The 15,442-nt window shown below is 42.0% G+C and overlaps 1 protein-coding gene across 3 annotated transcripts in view; it reads left to right on the forward strand.

Moving 5' to 3' along the window:
• The first annotated feature begins 2,831 nt into the window (after positions 1 to 2,831).
• SORCS1 (sortilin related VPS10 domain containing receptor 1) overlaps positions 2,832 to 15,442 on the forward strand; it is a 594,356-nt gene continuing 581,745 nt past the window's right edge. For 2 of the 3 annotated variants that reach the window (XM_003904235.4, XM_009215326.3), the window contains exon 1: positions 2,838 to 3,571. In XM_003904235.4, the coding sequence (XP_003904284.2) occupies positions 3,014 to 3,571 (558 nt within the window). In that variant the 5' untranslated portion in view covers positions 2,838 to 3,013. Of the gene's footprint in view, positions 3,572 to 15,442 lie in introns of all 3 variants that reach the window. The other variant, XM_009215327.3, reaches the window with a different exon arrangement.

The following is a 15,442-nucleotide window of genomic DNA, read 5'->3' on the forward strand; positions in this document are numbered from 1 at the left end:
TAGTCCAGATGAGAAATGATGATAACTTAGACTACGTCGTGGCGTATTTGTCACGTTCACAATGAAAAGACTCCTTATTGGAATTACAGATTTATGTTCTCTACTAGCCTTTGATATCAATTACTTTCCTAACAAGTGACTCATTCTTATTATATTATATTATATTATATTATTAAAAATCTACTGGATTGCTTAGTGGGTTGTTGGATTGAAAACATCTTGAAATAGACTTCCCTCCATGATTAGCGTATTTATTGTAGTCTTCTGGAAAAGGGGAATAATTTAGGAAATTACTGGTACTTTCCTCTTCTATTTGTTGGCAGAAGTAAATGGGGAGCAGAGCCATAAAAAATAAAATGAATCTATCTATCTGCATAAGAACAATACAACTTGCAGCCAATTTCATCCACACTTGTGTAACTTCTGTCTCAAATGAATAATTAAAATCAGGCATTAAAAACTTGCCTGCTCTCTATGAACTCCCAGCAAATGGACTGCAAATGCTTTCACTTTAAAGGGATCATTCTGACAGTTGTGTTCGAAAAGAGGTTGTAAATTCTGGGAAGGAAAAATCAACTCTACTTGTACCAGCATTCTTCAGGATGCTCATCCATTTTGAAACCAAAATAACATAAATTTTGGTAGGGCAATAATAGACTAAGGCCAGGAAATCTGAATCTACTAATGTCTTCTTTTCCATTTTGCTTCTTCCAGCCTATATTTGGATGAGAATTTATTTGGGTTCTGATTCTTTAATCTGGTTTTCCTTTCTTGGAGGAATTCCCACGTACTTATCCAGACTGGAAAGGAGGTTAGCAGGGCATAGAAAGAAGTCATTAAGTAAATGATCCTGCAAAGCTCTAAAAACCTTTCTGAGGAAAGAAAAAACGACCGCTCTGGGTTTTGACAAAGAACATTTGCAATTTGGGGAGGAGAGAGGACCTCTGGCTCTCCTCTCCTCCATCTAGAGGCCATAGCCTGCCAGACAGCCTTTCTGTTTTAGAAGATCCAGGCATAAAGGTGTTTTTGCTTGTATTTCTTCTTTAACGACAAATGGAACATTCTTTTGTCGTTTTAGGTACTCAAGTTTAATGGCTTAGAAGCCTGCCCTCCTTGCATTTGCAGTTTTCCTGCACTGGTCATAAGAACAATAACTTAGGTCGATATTTTACAACACCTCTCTGGATTGGTATAACAGACATTTTCTTGGACATTAGAAAGAATTTAATTAATTGAAGAGTAATTATCCCTCTGTATTACTTTGAACTTGGCCTCATCGCAAACACAGTATACAGATTTTTCAGTGAGGTTATCATTCAAAGTGTGAAAATGAACGAAAATATTAACTAGAAACTAGAATTGGTACTATTTTCTTGTGTCATTCATTCATTCAATCAGTAAATATTCATTAAATAATGTAATAACTACCATGTACATAAGAGAATATTACGTATATGAAGACTGCAAAGAACTCTGAAACCATTTCAACCCTTAGAAGCAAACTGTCTACTTTAAAAAGGATTGGATTTTGAGAAATTCTTTGCCATTTTCAAAGCCCATTCACCTGCTATAAATCTTCATCTGAACTTATGAACAGTAGCAGAGGTGCTAGGCTGGGCACATACTATAATCATACAATTATAGAATTTTAGGAGCAGTAGGGATTTTAAAGGTCCTCTAATGTGACCATTTAATTTTAAAGCTTAGGAAGCTAAGAGATTGTGATTTGTCTGAGGTCCCAAAGCAAACCACTGGCAGAGCACCATCACAGACTTTCTAATAGGGATCGCAAAGCATGTGACAGTAGCACTGGATCAGGCACCGAATGACACAGAACAACTATAAGTACTGTGCCTCCTTTCCTGTATTTATTTGTTATGCAGATATGCGTTAGACTCACAATACACATTTATTGAACTAATGACTGGCAGATTTCCTCCCATGTAGGATACTGTGCCATGTACTGAGGAAAATGATAAACAAAAACCAGATCACTTCCTCCAAGTTGCTCTAAATTTGATCTTCCTGTCCTCAGTGAGTTTGCAGTCTCTTAGGGAAACCAAGATATATCTGCTTAAAAAACGCCTAGTGGAAAGCGTTTTCTTAAATATGATTGCATGCACGAAGATTGGGTTCAAATTCAATGAATGCTTTAGGAGGTTAGGAGAGAAATCTAAGCGTTGTAATTGATGGGAAAAAAATCCCCCAAACTAAAACACACACACACACACACACACACACACACACACACACACACACGATCATTTAATTACATCACTCTCTGCTGCTGCCTTTCCGAGATCTCCCCCAAGGTGGGACACACAGCCTGTGCTCCGGGTAAGGTCAAGATGCCAACTCAGGAAGCATAAGAGAGGGGACGAGCAGAAGCCCACCCATCTGTATCTCCTCAACTAGCAAAGACGAGAAAGACGGAGAAAAAAGGAAACAGCAACACAGACTGATAGAAACAATAAAGCAGGAATAGGAAGCTCCAGACACAGCGACTGCTCCGGGAGCCCGGGGTCGACCGCCCCCGCGGGCAGGGTGCGCGGACTCAGCGGTGGGACCCGCGGCCGCGGGGGCGCAGAGTGGGCGGCGGGAGAGGCGGCGGCAGCGCCTGCGAGGCCAAGGGGAGGTCGCCGGAGGCGCTTCCAGCGCCCGGAGACCCGGTGCGCAGCGCAGCTCGGCCGCGGGACGCGGCGCCCGGAGCCCCGGCAGCGCCCGCCCTCCCTCCCGCGTCGCCCGCCAGCGCCCGCGCCGGCTCCGCCAGTGACTTCAGCTCAGCTCCACCCCCGCGCGGCGGCGGCTCGCTCCGTCCGGACCCGCGCTCGGCACAAGCCCAGCCCGGGCGAGCGGCCGCCACCTGCCTGGCGCCGCCTCCGCCCGCCCCCACCGCGGCCCAACTTGGATGGAGTTGGGGTCCTGAGCGCCGGCCCCCCACAGCCGCCAGCGCCGAGCTCCGCGCCGCCACCTTCGGTCCGGGACCCTCTCTCCGCTGCTCTTCGCTCCCGCGATGGGAAAAGTTGGCGCCGGCGGCGGCTTCCAAGCCCGGCTGAGCGCGCTCCTAGCCGGTGCGGGGCTCTTGGTCCTCTGCGTCCCGGGCGTCTTCGGCGGCGGCTCCTGCTGCCCCCCGCCGCACCCCAGCTCGGCCCCACGCTCGGCCTCGACCCCTAGGGGCTTTTCTCACCAGGGGCCGCCAGGCAGGGCTCCTGCCACGCCCCTGCCCCTCGTAGTGCGCCCCCTGTTCTCAGTGGCCCCCGGGGACCGAGCGCTGTCCCTGGAGCGGGCTCGGGGCACTGGAGCATCCGTGGCGGTTGCTGCACGCTCCGGCCGGAGGAGACGGAGCGGTGCGGATCAGGAGAAGGCAGAACGGGGAGAGGGCGCGAGTCGGAGCCCCCGGGGAGTGCTAAGAGATGGAGGGCAGCAGGAGCCTGGTACTCGGGAGCGGGACCCGGACAAAGCCACCCGCTTCCGGATGGAGGAGCTGAGGCTGACCAGCACCACGTTTGCTCTGACGGGAGACTCAGCACACAACCAAGCCATGGTCCACTGGTCTGGCCACAACAGCAGCGTGAGTAGAATGGGACTAAGGGCAAAGGGCTGGAAAGATGGAAAGGGTTAAAGTAGGCTGTGTGATCTGGTGGAGAATTGGGGGGAAATAGGGTTTCTGGACTTGGGAGATGCTGCAAACTGGTCTTTGCCCACTTCCCCCAAGAGTTAACATCACCTGCTAGGAGACTAGCCTCCCCATCTCTCCCACCAACACCATCAGAGTCCTCTCCAAATGCCACAGTTTCAAACTGAGGAGTCAAATCCCTATTTCTTGTTGCCTTGGTCGCATTGGTGTGTGAAACTGAAGACCAGGCAAACAGAGGGGTTAAAGTTCTCCTAATACAGAGACGAAAGGGTTAAATTTCCAGGCAGGCTGACATCCCCTCAAGTGACTTTCCCTTTACTTGCCAGACTTATGTACTGGCTCAAGGAAGATTAAGAAGACCCATGTATGTAGGCGTTTTATTTTATTTCCTTTTAATTTCATGCAGAGCTCCTAACCCCTTCTTCCCCACAAGGGAGAACTGCAGTGGAGAGTATAAGGTGTTCTTTAGTGTATCCTCTGCTTTAGGGGACCAAGTGGATGCAAGTTTCAGGACAGGAACTCTCCAGCATCTTCTAACAGCACTAAGCGAGTGTGTTTTGAGAACTGGGGCTTTCCAGCCTGTGAATGAGCGGTTGTTCTCTGGCATGGTCAGTCTCAGGAAAATCAGATATATCCCAGTGACAACAACTCCCTGTTCTCCCCCATTGCCTGACCTCCTCTAATGAAGAGCACAAATAAAGACTTAACATTCCCTTTATGAAGGCAGGAAAGGGATTGCTCAATTCCAGGAGGCTGGATTCCAGGGGACTTAGGATGCAAGTCCATGAGCTTTGGTCATATCAGGAAAGGTTTTAGATTTTCAGAAAAGCTTGCTTGTCTGCAATCTGAGGGAGCTATTCCCATTTAAATTGAACCTGGAAACTTCAGTGAGTAGAAATAATAAAGAACCAGCTTTGATTCTAATAACTAACAATGATTTTAAAGTGTGGAAACTTCTCCAGGCATAGACAAGAACATAAAAACCAAGGATGGGTAAAATGGGGGAAAAAATTTTCAAGTTTTACAGCTTCAACCAGGTAATTGAGATTGTAGTGTTTGTAATGTGCACAATCTACACATTCTGGTACCTTTCAGAACGTTTTCCGTTGTGATGTAATTCCCAGAAACCTTCCCAGGGAAGTGCCACTTTACTGAGTTGTGCTCATTGTCAGCTTTTAAATGAGAGTTGTGAACATTTTAAAATGCTAGTCTGTCATCATGAATTTCTTGGGTACATAGATATAAATTGTATTAAGGCAAATCATGATAGATAATATTTAGTATTGATTGATGTATCTGTCCAGAGAACGGTAGCAGGGTTTTCCCTACAATACCTCCTTCATGACAGAGGCTGTGGTTTTATATGGTTCTCAGGAGTGGTTTGATCAAATAAATGAAGCTGAAATTCTTTCCATTCAAGTTCTGGAGACCCTTTCCCTCATTCCTTACCTTAACTATTTTATCTTTCATATCATAGCCACTAAAATTAATCCTCTAATTTGAACTCAAATCTTCTTAAACTGATTGAATAACTTTCACACTGCTTTAAGTGATTAACTCAAAGCTTCTGGCTTTGAGGGGAGATTTTAAACACATCAAACATGTTAGCTCTTGTTGTATTAAGAAGTGAAAGACCTTGGACTCAAAATGTTTCTGGCTTTTAATGTAATTCAAGCTGTAAAATATCATCTTTGGCAACCCATTAGACCTCCATTTAGGAAATGGTGCCAAGCACTGCCAGCATTAAAAAATAATAATAAATGCTGCTTATAATTCTAGTAGGGCTTGTTAGGGTCAGGGCATTGAACATGCAGGCAAGTCTGAGATAATGTAGGAAATAAGGTGATGAGTGTTAAAGTTTTGATCACTCAAATCATGTTAACTAATGAGGTGAGATTTCTGCCCTCTGAAGTCTCTTATTCCATAAAGACCTCTTCTGACCCAGTCCCTGCTCTGGTCATCACACACAACGGTGTTTCTTCTTTTTCTTTTGTAAGTGTAGACATACAGATAGTGGAGAAAGAGAAATAGTCTTTATCTGTGTCCTCCAAAACAAAGCTAGTCCTACGTATCTGGACCAGACTCAGAGAAAGTTTAAAATATTTTTTAAAGGAAAGAAAGCATAAATAAACTTTTTTTTTTTTTTGGCAGTTTTGTAGAATGCAAAGCAGAGTGGAGACCTGAATTCTAGTTCTGCTTACTTGTGGTTAGACCGAGGCAAATTGTGGATTTTTCCATCTCTAAAGTGGAGGCTATGCCAGTCAGATTAACTAGAGAGAATTAGGAGCCAGGCTATACCTAAGAGGGCAGCGTGACTTTAAAGCCTCATACACTTGTTTGGGACTCTGAACAGCACTTCACTTTACCCCAGAGTGGGAAATCCACTAATTTAAACCCGAGGGCCAGATTGGAGTGGTGGGGGGCATGGGGGACTCTTATCTTTTCACATTTAGGTGTCCTCCACTATAAATCTGCCTCCAAACCCATTCAGGGCCACAGGCAACACACATCCTGTGAAGCCCTCTCACCTTTAGCAAAAAGCCTTTGCTAAGAAGAGTCTCTGATTATGACAACACCTGCATTCAAGGTGCAAATGCATGGTAATTATAGGCTGCCTGTCAATCTGGTGAAGAATTCTGGATGGTTCACTCACCTCCTTCCCTTCTCTTTCCTGCCCCCTCAGCTGTTGGACTTGAGCAGTTGTATAAAGACATGTCTGTTTTGCCTCGTCTGTGGGTGTGATGTGATTCCTCTGTACTGCAGTCTCGATTGATGGAAACTGTTGCTAGAGTTGGTGGAACACCTGGGGGGATCTTCTGGCATGAAAGGTGCTGGGTATGAATCATTTGTCATGAGCTTGGTGTCGTAAGCAAGAACATATTGTTCCCACCCTACTCATCCCAGGCATGCTGTGCCCTGATCTAAATTTATATAGTAATCCTTAGAGTGTTAAAATATATATTTGCCTTTATATGTATGCATAATGGTGTATGTGTTTATTCCTTATTTCTAAGGGATTTTAAAGTGCTGTAGCATTAATCTTTATAAAATTCTTTGTAGGTAGTAAGTAGATGATGAGTGTTAATATCTCTTTTTCATGTTTTTATGCCAGAGTTAAGTTTAGTATTTCAATTCACCACTCTGCCCCTTTCTCACTGGCAATTATATTACAAGATGTGTTAACAGAGGGTTTTACTTGACTTGTATTTTGCCATGATGATATCTTTAATGTTACATTTCTCATAGCACGTGATGGACTGCTTGATTTCTGTGTACCTCTTTGCTTCTAGTTGTTCTGGGATTTGACATTTACCCTCCAACATTAGTGAATAAATTGAGTCCCAATCTGGGCCAGCTTCTGGGATAGATGCCTTACATTCATCATCTCACTTAATTTTTCACAGAAATGTCATGAGTAGGTGTTATTATTGTCATTACATACAGGAAGAAACTGAGGTTCCAGAAGGCTAAATGAATTGCCAAATAGACACAGGGGGTCAATGGCAGAACAGAGACTGTCACCCAGGGTGATCCTGTGCCCAAACTGCACAGAAGGTCGCTTGTACAATGGACTTTAAAATAGAACAGAAAAACTGAGACCTTTTGGAATCTATATTTTAGATAATCCTATCTTGAGTTGATTTCTGATGATGGTGGAGGAGGATGTACTCTTAGCTGGAAGCTCCATCTTCTTGTAGAAAAGCGAGGACATTAACACGTGCCTGTCACATTGCACTCTTTACCTTAAGTAGTGAGTTGGTTGTTCTCTCATCCACCCACCTCTTCATCTTCAGTGAGACGTGGAATCTGCACCTGGTGATTCAGTGAGCAAGAGGTAACCTGCGATCTTTCATCTTGCAGCTCAGTTGTTCTTCAGGAATAGATTCCTTTTCTAATTTAATGACAAATCTGATATTATAGACATGTTGGCTATGAATGCTTGACTTGGCTATACATTTTGATACAGTTTTTTTTTTTTTTTTTTGGTGGGAGGGGTGCTGACCTTTTAAAAAGTAAAATGATAAAAGATTTTAGCATTATCTAGCAAGCCTACATAATTCCTTCTCTCAGTACTTAATGCTATATGAATGCTAATGTGGTGTGATTTGGAAGGCAGTGGGTTTGAAATCAGACAGATTTGAGTTTGAATCTTAGTTGTCCTGCTAAATCAGCACATTGCCTTGAGTAAGTCACTTAAATTCTTCGAGCCTCAGTCTCCCCATCTAAAATATGGGGATAGTATATCTTTTGGAGGCCTTTTGCTAAAGAGGCGACATCGTGGATACAAAGTGCTTTGTTCATAGTAAATGCTCAGTAAATGCTACTTACTTTTCTTATGGGAAGAAAGAGTTCTCTACTGGGAATTAAGAATTGTGGGTTATAATCCTGGCTGTATACAAAAATTATATATGTAGTCATAGCATGTTGAAATGTTGTGGCCTCAATTTCATCCTCTGTAAAATGGCGCTAATAGACTAAAATCCTTTACAGGTCAAAACTAATTTAATAGTTTGTTCATACAGATACTGTGTACCTACTGCATTTACTAAGTAAAGTGCACTAGGAGTGTTGGGGATGCAGAAATGACAGAAAGACCTATACCCTTGACCGGTAAGGGAACAAACCTTTTATTTCACAACGTTCTTCCTTTTTCCTCAGTTCATATGCATATCTATTTAAGGAAAATCAAGTAATTTGAGATCCCAGCAGGCCTTCATTTCAATCTGGGCACATGGTTTGCAGCAAAACATAGTTTATTAGGTTTGTTGTATTACATCTTCATGTTAAGGAACTTGCTATCTTTGGACCTCCCCGTCCCCCCAAAAAATGCCCTAATGTGAAATTGGAAAGTAAAAATCTCTTAGTTATTGAATGGGATTTTCTAGCAATCATTGACATGAATGTTGACTGTCAGAACTATATCCACATTTTTTAAAAGAGACGCCTTAGAAATTCATAGGATAGGGCAAGAAAGCAGACACACCAATCACATTTATATATAACAGTAATGATTGCTCCCATTTAGGAGTAATTGCTATGTGTCAGCATTATGCTAAGAGGCTTATACAAATTGTTATATTTAGTTTTAATTCAACAAGTATTTATTGAGTTCCTAATATTTATCATTCACTGGCATACTGATGTTTGTGAAGTGCTACACAAGATGAAAAGAAATAATTCCTGCCCTCAATGAGCTCTTGGTCTTGTACACAAAGAAACTTCTTAAGAGACAGCAGGGGATGTGCATTTTCTGAGGACAGAACATGCTGTAGGAGGTCAGAGGAGAGTTGGACATCTTCTGGCTGGGGTGGCCTTCAAACTGGATTGTAGAGTATGTACTTCAGACAAACCTTGAAATGTAGAGAAGATTGAAAGTAACAGTTGGAGATTATTACAAGGATATTTTTAGCTGAATGGATGTCATGACTAAAGGTTGAGAGATGTAAACCTTCCTCTTTATATCCAGGAATTTAAATTACTTTATTTAAAAACTATGTTTAACTAAAGTTTTAACCTTAGGAATGACTGAAAAATATGAATTAAGCAAAAAATATACACATCAATCTTGTAGTAAATTTGGGTACATTCCAAGCCCAGTAGGAAAATAAAAACCTTTATGGTCACTGAGAGACATGACTGCCCTTATTTGCACATTAAATCTTAGCTGGAGTCATCATCATTTCATTTTTACCTTGACATTTTCCACACAGAGTTTTCACAAAAGGACTTTCTTTTGTTTAAGTTGCTGATGAGAGAGATCACTGTTCAGGCTGCCTTGAGGATAAATTGATTTGGCTCCCTGCCAGCTTATATTCAGTCACTAAATGTATGTAAAATATTTGTCCTGTTTTTGTGTATGTCTCAATTACTGTCCCTTATTTTGTGGCTCAAAGGTGTAGAGAAGGCACTTGTGTCTCCTGGAGGGGAAACTGCCAAACAGCGTCTCTGCAGTGACTAAAGGGGATGGCAGAGAAGAGATGTGCTCATTGCGAGGTGAGCCCAGGCTCCATAAAAGTGCAGTGGTTCCTGTTAAGGAGCTCAAACTCTGCTCCAATTGTATGGATGGAGTAAGCAAACAGTTGGCAAGAAGCAAAGGTGGAATCTTACTGTGCACGTTTAGAATGAAAGAACAGAGCTTATCCTAGAATGTAGATAGGAATAAAAAAAGAACGTGGATGTTCTGTCGGAAATCCTATGTGAGATTTTACACACATATGAAAGATATTGTGTCTATTTCTATAGCACTCCTGAATGTTTTTATACCACTTTAGATCAGTTATAGCCCTTTTTTCTCTTTGCAAAATGATTCAGTTTTCGAAGATCAACACATTACTTCCATTACTTAAGGTATTTTTTCTCACCACAATTCTATAAGATAGGAAAGACAAATGTCATCTACACTCTCAGATAAAGAAACCAAGATGTTCCTATTAAGTAGGTCAGTTAGTGGAAGAAGAAGGTCAAATAACATTTGGTCACACTGTAGGAGTGATTCTTGGTTTGGCCCACTGCTGGCTTGCCACAGGCAAGAGTTAGAACACAGCTGCACCCTAGCTTTGTGGTTTGTCTGAAGCCTATGCACCTGTGTCCATAAAGTTTTCCATTGTGGGAAGAAGAGTGAATAATGGCCGTAGAGCTCCTGAGTTCTAGGTTCAGCTTTTCAAGTTGTTTGTCTTGGGCTTCAAAACAAGTAGCCTTATGAAAAGTCATGCTCTTGGCATTGTTTAAACCTCTGAAGTTCCCTTAAAGAGTGATAATGGGACCTTCTGGAAGAGTGATGATGGGACCTTCTGGAAGTGAGGTTCCTAGTAATAACCTGTCTGCCATATATATTCCACTGCTAATGAACTTCAGAGATGAGACTACTTATGACTGGGTTTATTGCAATAGTGGCTTGGGGTAGAAAGGAGGTACAGCTATCTCTTCCTCTGTTTAATTTTCGTATGCAGATAAAAGCTAGTTAAAAATAATATTAAAGGTGGTCTCACTACGTCTTCCCGTATAGGAAACCTAGAGTATTAATCAACATTTTGGAGCAGCAGTAGTCAAGCTGAAGGACTGCCTGTTGATGCTAATGGGTTTTACTTGCTCAAGGATTATAATTGAGTTACCAGCTATAGCTTTTTCTACTTCTAACTTTTGGGGTGAGAGTGGAAGAAGAGAGCAAAGGAAAGTTTGCTGAACATCAGGGATAACTCTATCTACATAAGACATATTGATTATAACAGAAGTCTCCTTTAACAATATTAATATGAATAACCACCAATTTAGTGAATAGCTTCCCCAGAAATATGATCTGGAACATCACCACATGATTTCTCTTGATTCTCACAACACCTTTATGAACTACATATTGTTGTCCTCATTCTAAAGCTGTAGAAGTCAAGCATAAACAACTTGCCAAAGGTTACCCAGCTAGCAGGTGGCAGAGCTGGGATTTGATTTTTGCCCTTTCTGGCACCAAAGCTCCTTCTGCTAAATCATGCTTTGTATGGGTTTATTTTTATATAAATTCATTTTTGAATGGGTTTATTTTTGAGTTTCTTTTTTTTTTTTTTTTTTTTTTGAGACAGAATCTTGCTCTGTCACACAGGCTGGAGTGTAGTGGTGTGATCTCTGCTCACTGCAAGCTCTGCCTCCTGGGCTCATGCCATTCTCTTGCCTCAGCCTCCCAAGTAGCTGGGACTACAGGTGCCCGCCACCATGCCCAGCTAATTTTTAAAGAACTCCACAATTCAGTGCAGATGGGGTGATAGGGGAACTCTTGATATGAATGACTTTTCTTGGGGGTCTCCGTTTCACTTCACCCCACTGTCAGGTCACTGACACTTGACTTGGCAATAACTCGCTCCATGATGCAGTTTGGGTTGAAACCCTCACCTCTGTCCATCCCCACAAGTGGCTTCTGGGGGTTATTAATGTGTGTCATCTTGTTATCCTGGAAGGATGTTTGGGATGGGCTGTTTGGTTTCTCCCTGCTGACTAATGACCCTACAGTGACAGTGTGTACAACGTGTATACTTTTTAAAGAAAGCACTGATAAGAATCATGTTATCAGACAACCAACTAATCATGTTGTGCCCTGGAACCAATAGATTGATGCCTCTAGTCATCTTTCCCTAACCAGAGTAACGGGAGCTGTTGAGACACAAAATCATGGGCTATCAATCCTTCTGCTCCAGGGCCTTTGGTGGTTTGGGGCTGGGTGGTGGGTGGCTGGGGGGGCAGATTAAAAGTGAAAGATTTTATCCTTACCTCAGCAATTCCCACTGTACATTCTTGATTATAATCATTAAAGGGAGAAAGGCTATTTTAGGCACATTCAGCACCCTGGTTTAGAAATTTATCGTCTGCAGCTCTGCTTGCCCTGACTTGCATTTTGCTGAAACGATAGAAGAACTCTTAACTCGGCAGGCATGGGCTCACTCATAGGTGCCTGGGGCAGCATTTCTCAAAGTACTGTCCTCATGGGTCCTGCTTTTGAATGCCCTGATGGGGAGAAGGGACCAGGAATCTGTATATTTTACGAACTCCCCAGGAGATTCTTGGGAACACTCAAGTTTGAAAATCATTTCCTTAAGATTTACACATGAGTTTAAGAGTCCGTGGACTTCTTCCATTGTCTGCATAATTTTGTGTTAATATGCTTTACTTTTTCCCATGGAGAGATGCAGCCCACAGTGTTTATCAGCTTCTCAATGGAAACGATGTGCAACAAAGACATGTGGAATGGAAGGCTCTGTAAATCACACGGGACAGTACAGTGCCGCCCAGGTGAAATTTCTGTCATTCAGTGTATACTAAAAAACTATCTTCCATGGCTGTCTTCGTAACCACGGGCAAAATATGTCTTAAATGGCAAAAAGTACACATGATTTAAAATATAATTTATTGGGTTAATTGCCGACTCTACTATCCACTAGATGTATGAACTTGTGCAATTAACTTTATCTCTGTCCTTAGTTCCCACATCTGTAAAATGAGGATACTAATGGTATATTTCTTATATGGTGGCTTGATGGTTAACAGAGATAATATAACTTCTTAACGGAATATCTGGCATATACCAAATCATCAATAAGGGTTAGCTGTTATTACAGTTTCATTGATATTAATAGTGCTCCAGTATGGCCTATTAAAACATGGTTGTAATATGACATTCGTGATGTTGTTTCTGTTTCTGCATGTAGGTTCTCACTCCAGTTCTATTTCCCTATATTGAAGATTAGGGCACTGTCCTAATCCTTTTAGCATCCCTCTCAGCATCTCTAGCTGTTTCTACTTAATACTTGCTTACAAAATATTTGTAATTTTATTTGCTATTTCCTTGGGAAAGTTTTTTTTTTTTTTTCCATGTGTTATGGATGACCTGTAACTTTGTACCTGTGTGTTATGGAATAATGAAGTTATTAAAAGGTTGATTATGTAAATCTATATTTTTAATTGGAAAACTGTCCACAAAATATCAGAATGAAATATTATAAAATAGTACAAACATAAACCCATTAAGTCAGAGTTTTTTGTCTGTGTTTTTCTCTCATATATCCCAAGTCCCCAGAAATATACCTGGAGGCCAGGCATGGTGACTCATGCCTGTAATCCTAACACTTTGGGAGGCTGAGGCAGACAGATCACTTGAGGTCAGGAGTTCGAGACCAGCCTGGCCAACATGGAAAAACCCCATCTCTATTAAAATACAGAAATTAGCCAGGCGTGGTGGCAGATGCCTATAATCCCAGCTACTTGGGAGGCTGAGGCAGGAGAATTGCTTGAACCTGGGAGGTGGAGGTTGTAGTGAGCTAAGATGGTGCCACTGCACTCCAGCCTAGGTGACAGAGTGAGACTCCATCTCAAAAAAAAAAACAAAAACAAACAAACAAAAAACCTGGAAATAGTAAGGGTTTGAGACAGTTTTTTTTTTCCAATTATTATGTACTGTAAAATTAAACTTTTGTGGAAAAAAAGCAGGAAAGATACGACTCAAAATGTTTGCCAGTGATTATGATGAATGTTAGGATTCTATGCAAGTTTCTTGTGTTTGTTCATTCTTTTTGTCATTTCTCAATAAATGTGTATTGCTTGAGTTATTTTTTAAAGTTATTTTTAAATGAAAATAAATGAAAGAGAGAGCAAACGAGTTTGTGAACTTGGCCTCATTAAAACTGAATTCCGGGCAACAACTGTACAAGAGCTCACATTCAAGTTGCCTGTTTCCCTTTTAATCACTATTGTTGGGAGACAGTCTGGTGTCCAGGCTTTTTGCAAAAGAGCAAGATCACTCTGTGTCTGTCTCCTGGGTATGCAGCAGCATGTGCTACCAGGCCTTTTGTTTATCATCACCTTTGTTGATTCCAGAGAGAATGATTCATGGTAGTTTCATCAACCTGATTATATATCCCGGAAATTCCAGTGACCTCCATTCACCCAATAAAACAACATATATTTCAGTTTAAAATCTCAATCTCTGTCGTGATTTTGCTATCCATCTCCATGTCATGTAAGTACATATAAATATATACATAATAAATATGTGCACTCTTGTATGTCTGTATACATTCACAGCAACATAAGCACCAATGTACAACATTTAAGTCTTCACTCTTAAAAATGAAATATTAGTATCATAAGGCCACAGTAAGGATGTTTACTGATTGTCAATGCTGACTGGAAAGAGAGCTCTAGAACAAGGAGAGATGAAAAAAAAAAAAAAACAGAGAGAAGGAGACAGAGAGATGTCAATAACACATATATGGAAGACAGAAAATGAATAAGAGAGAGAAGAAAAGAGAAAGGGAGAAAATGAAGCAGGGAGAGGGAGGTAGATGGGAAGAGAAAGAACATAAGTGCATGACAAAGGCAGAGAGAGACAGAAGGAAAGCCAGAAAGAGGCAGATTGAGAAGAGGAGGAAAAAGGAAAGATGAGAGAGAGAGACACGGAGAGACCACAGGCAAAGAAAGTCATATTGGGAGACAAAGAAAGAGCTGATGGAAGCATTTAAACAAAGCAGGAGAATCACAACAAGAGAGTAAGAAGTGAAAATAAAAGGCAAAAGTGTTAGTAAGTGTATTGGTCCATTCTCACACTGCTAATAAAGACATACACATGACTGGGTGATTTTTAAAGGAAAGAGGTTTAATTGACTCACAGTTCAGCATGGCCAGGGAGGCCTCCAGAATTTTACAATCATGGCAGAAGGGGAAGCAAACAGATTTCTTCACATGACAACAGAAGAGAGGGGTGCAGAGTGAAGGGTAGGGAAAGCCCCTTATAAAACCATCAGATCTCGTGAGAGTTCACTCACTATTATGAGACCAGCATGGAGGTAACCACTCCCATGATTCAGTTACCTCCCAGTAAGTCCCATGTGTGGGGCCCCCGTCCAGGCTGCTTACCTTGGCTGGCATTGAGTGTCTGTAGCTTTTCCAAATGCATGGTGCAAGCTGTCAGTGGATCTACCATTCTGGGATATGGAGGATAGTGGTTCTCTTCTCATAGCTCCACTAGACAGTGCCCCATGGGGACTCTGTGTGGGGACCCCAACCCCACATTTCCCTTCTGCTCTGTCCTAGCAGAGGTTCTCCATGAGGGCTCCACCCCTGCAGCAAACTTCTGCCTGGACATCCAGGCATTTCCATGCATCCTCTGAAATCTAGGCGGAGGTTCACAAACCTCAGTTCTTGTCTTCTGCATACCCACAGGGCTAACACCACATGAAAGCTGCCAAGGCTTAGGGTTTGCACTCTCTGAAGCAATGGCCTGAGCTGTACATTGGCCCCTTTTAGCCGCAGCTGGAGCTGAAGCAG

The sequence above is a fragment of the Papio anubis genome, chromosome 11, assembly GCF_008728515.1.
Source record: "Papio anubis isolate 15944 chromosome 11, Panubis1.0, whole genome shotgun sequence".
Taxonomy (NCBI): Eukaryota; Metazoa; Chordata; class Mammalia; order Primates; family Cercopithecidae; genus Papio; species Papio anubis.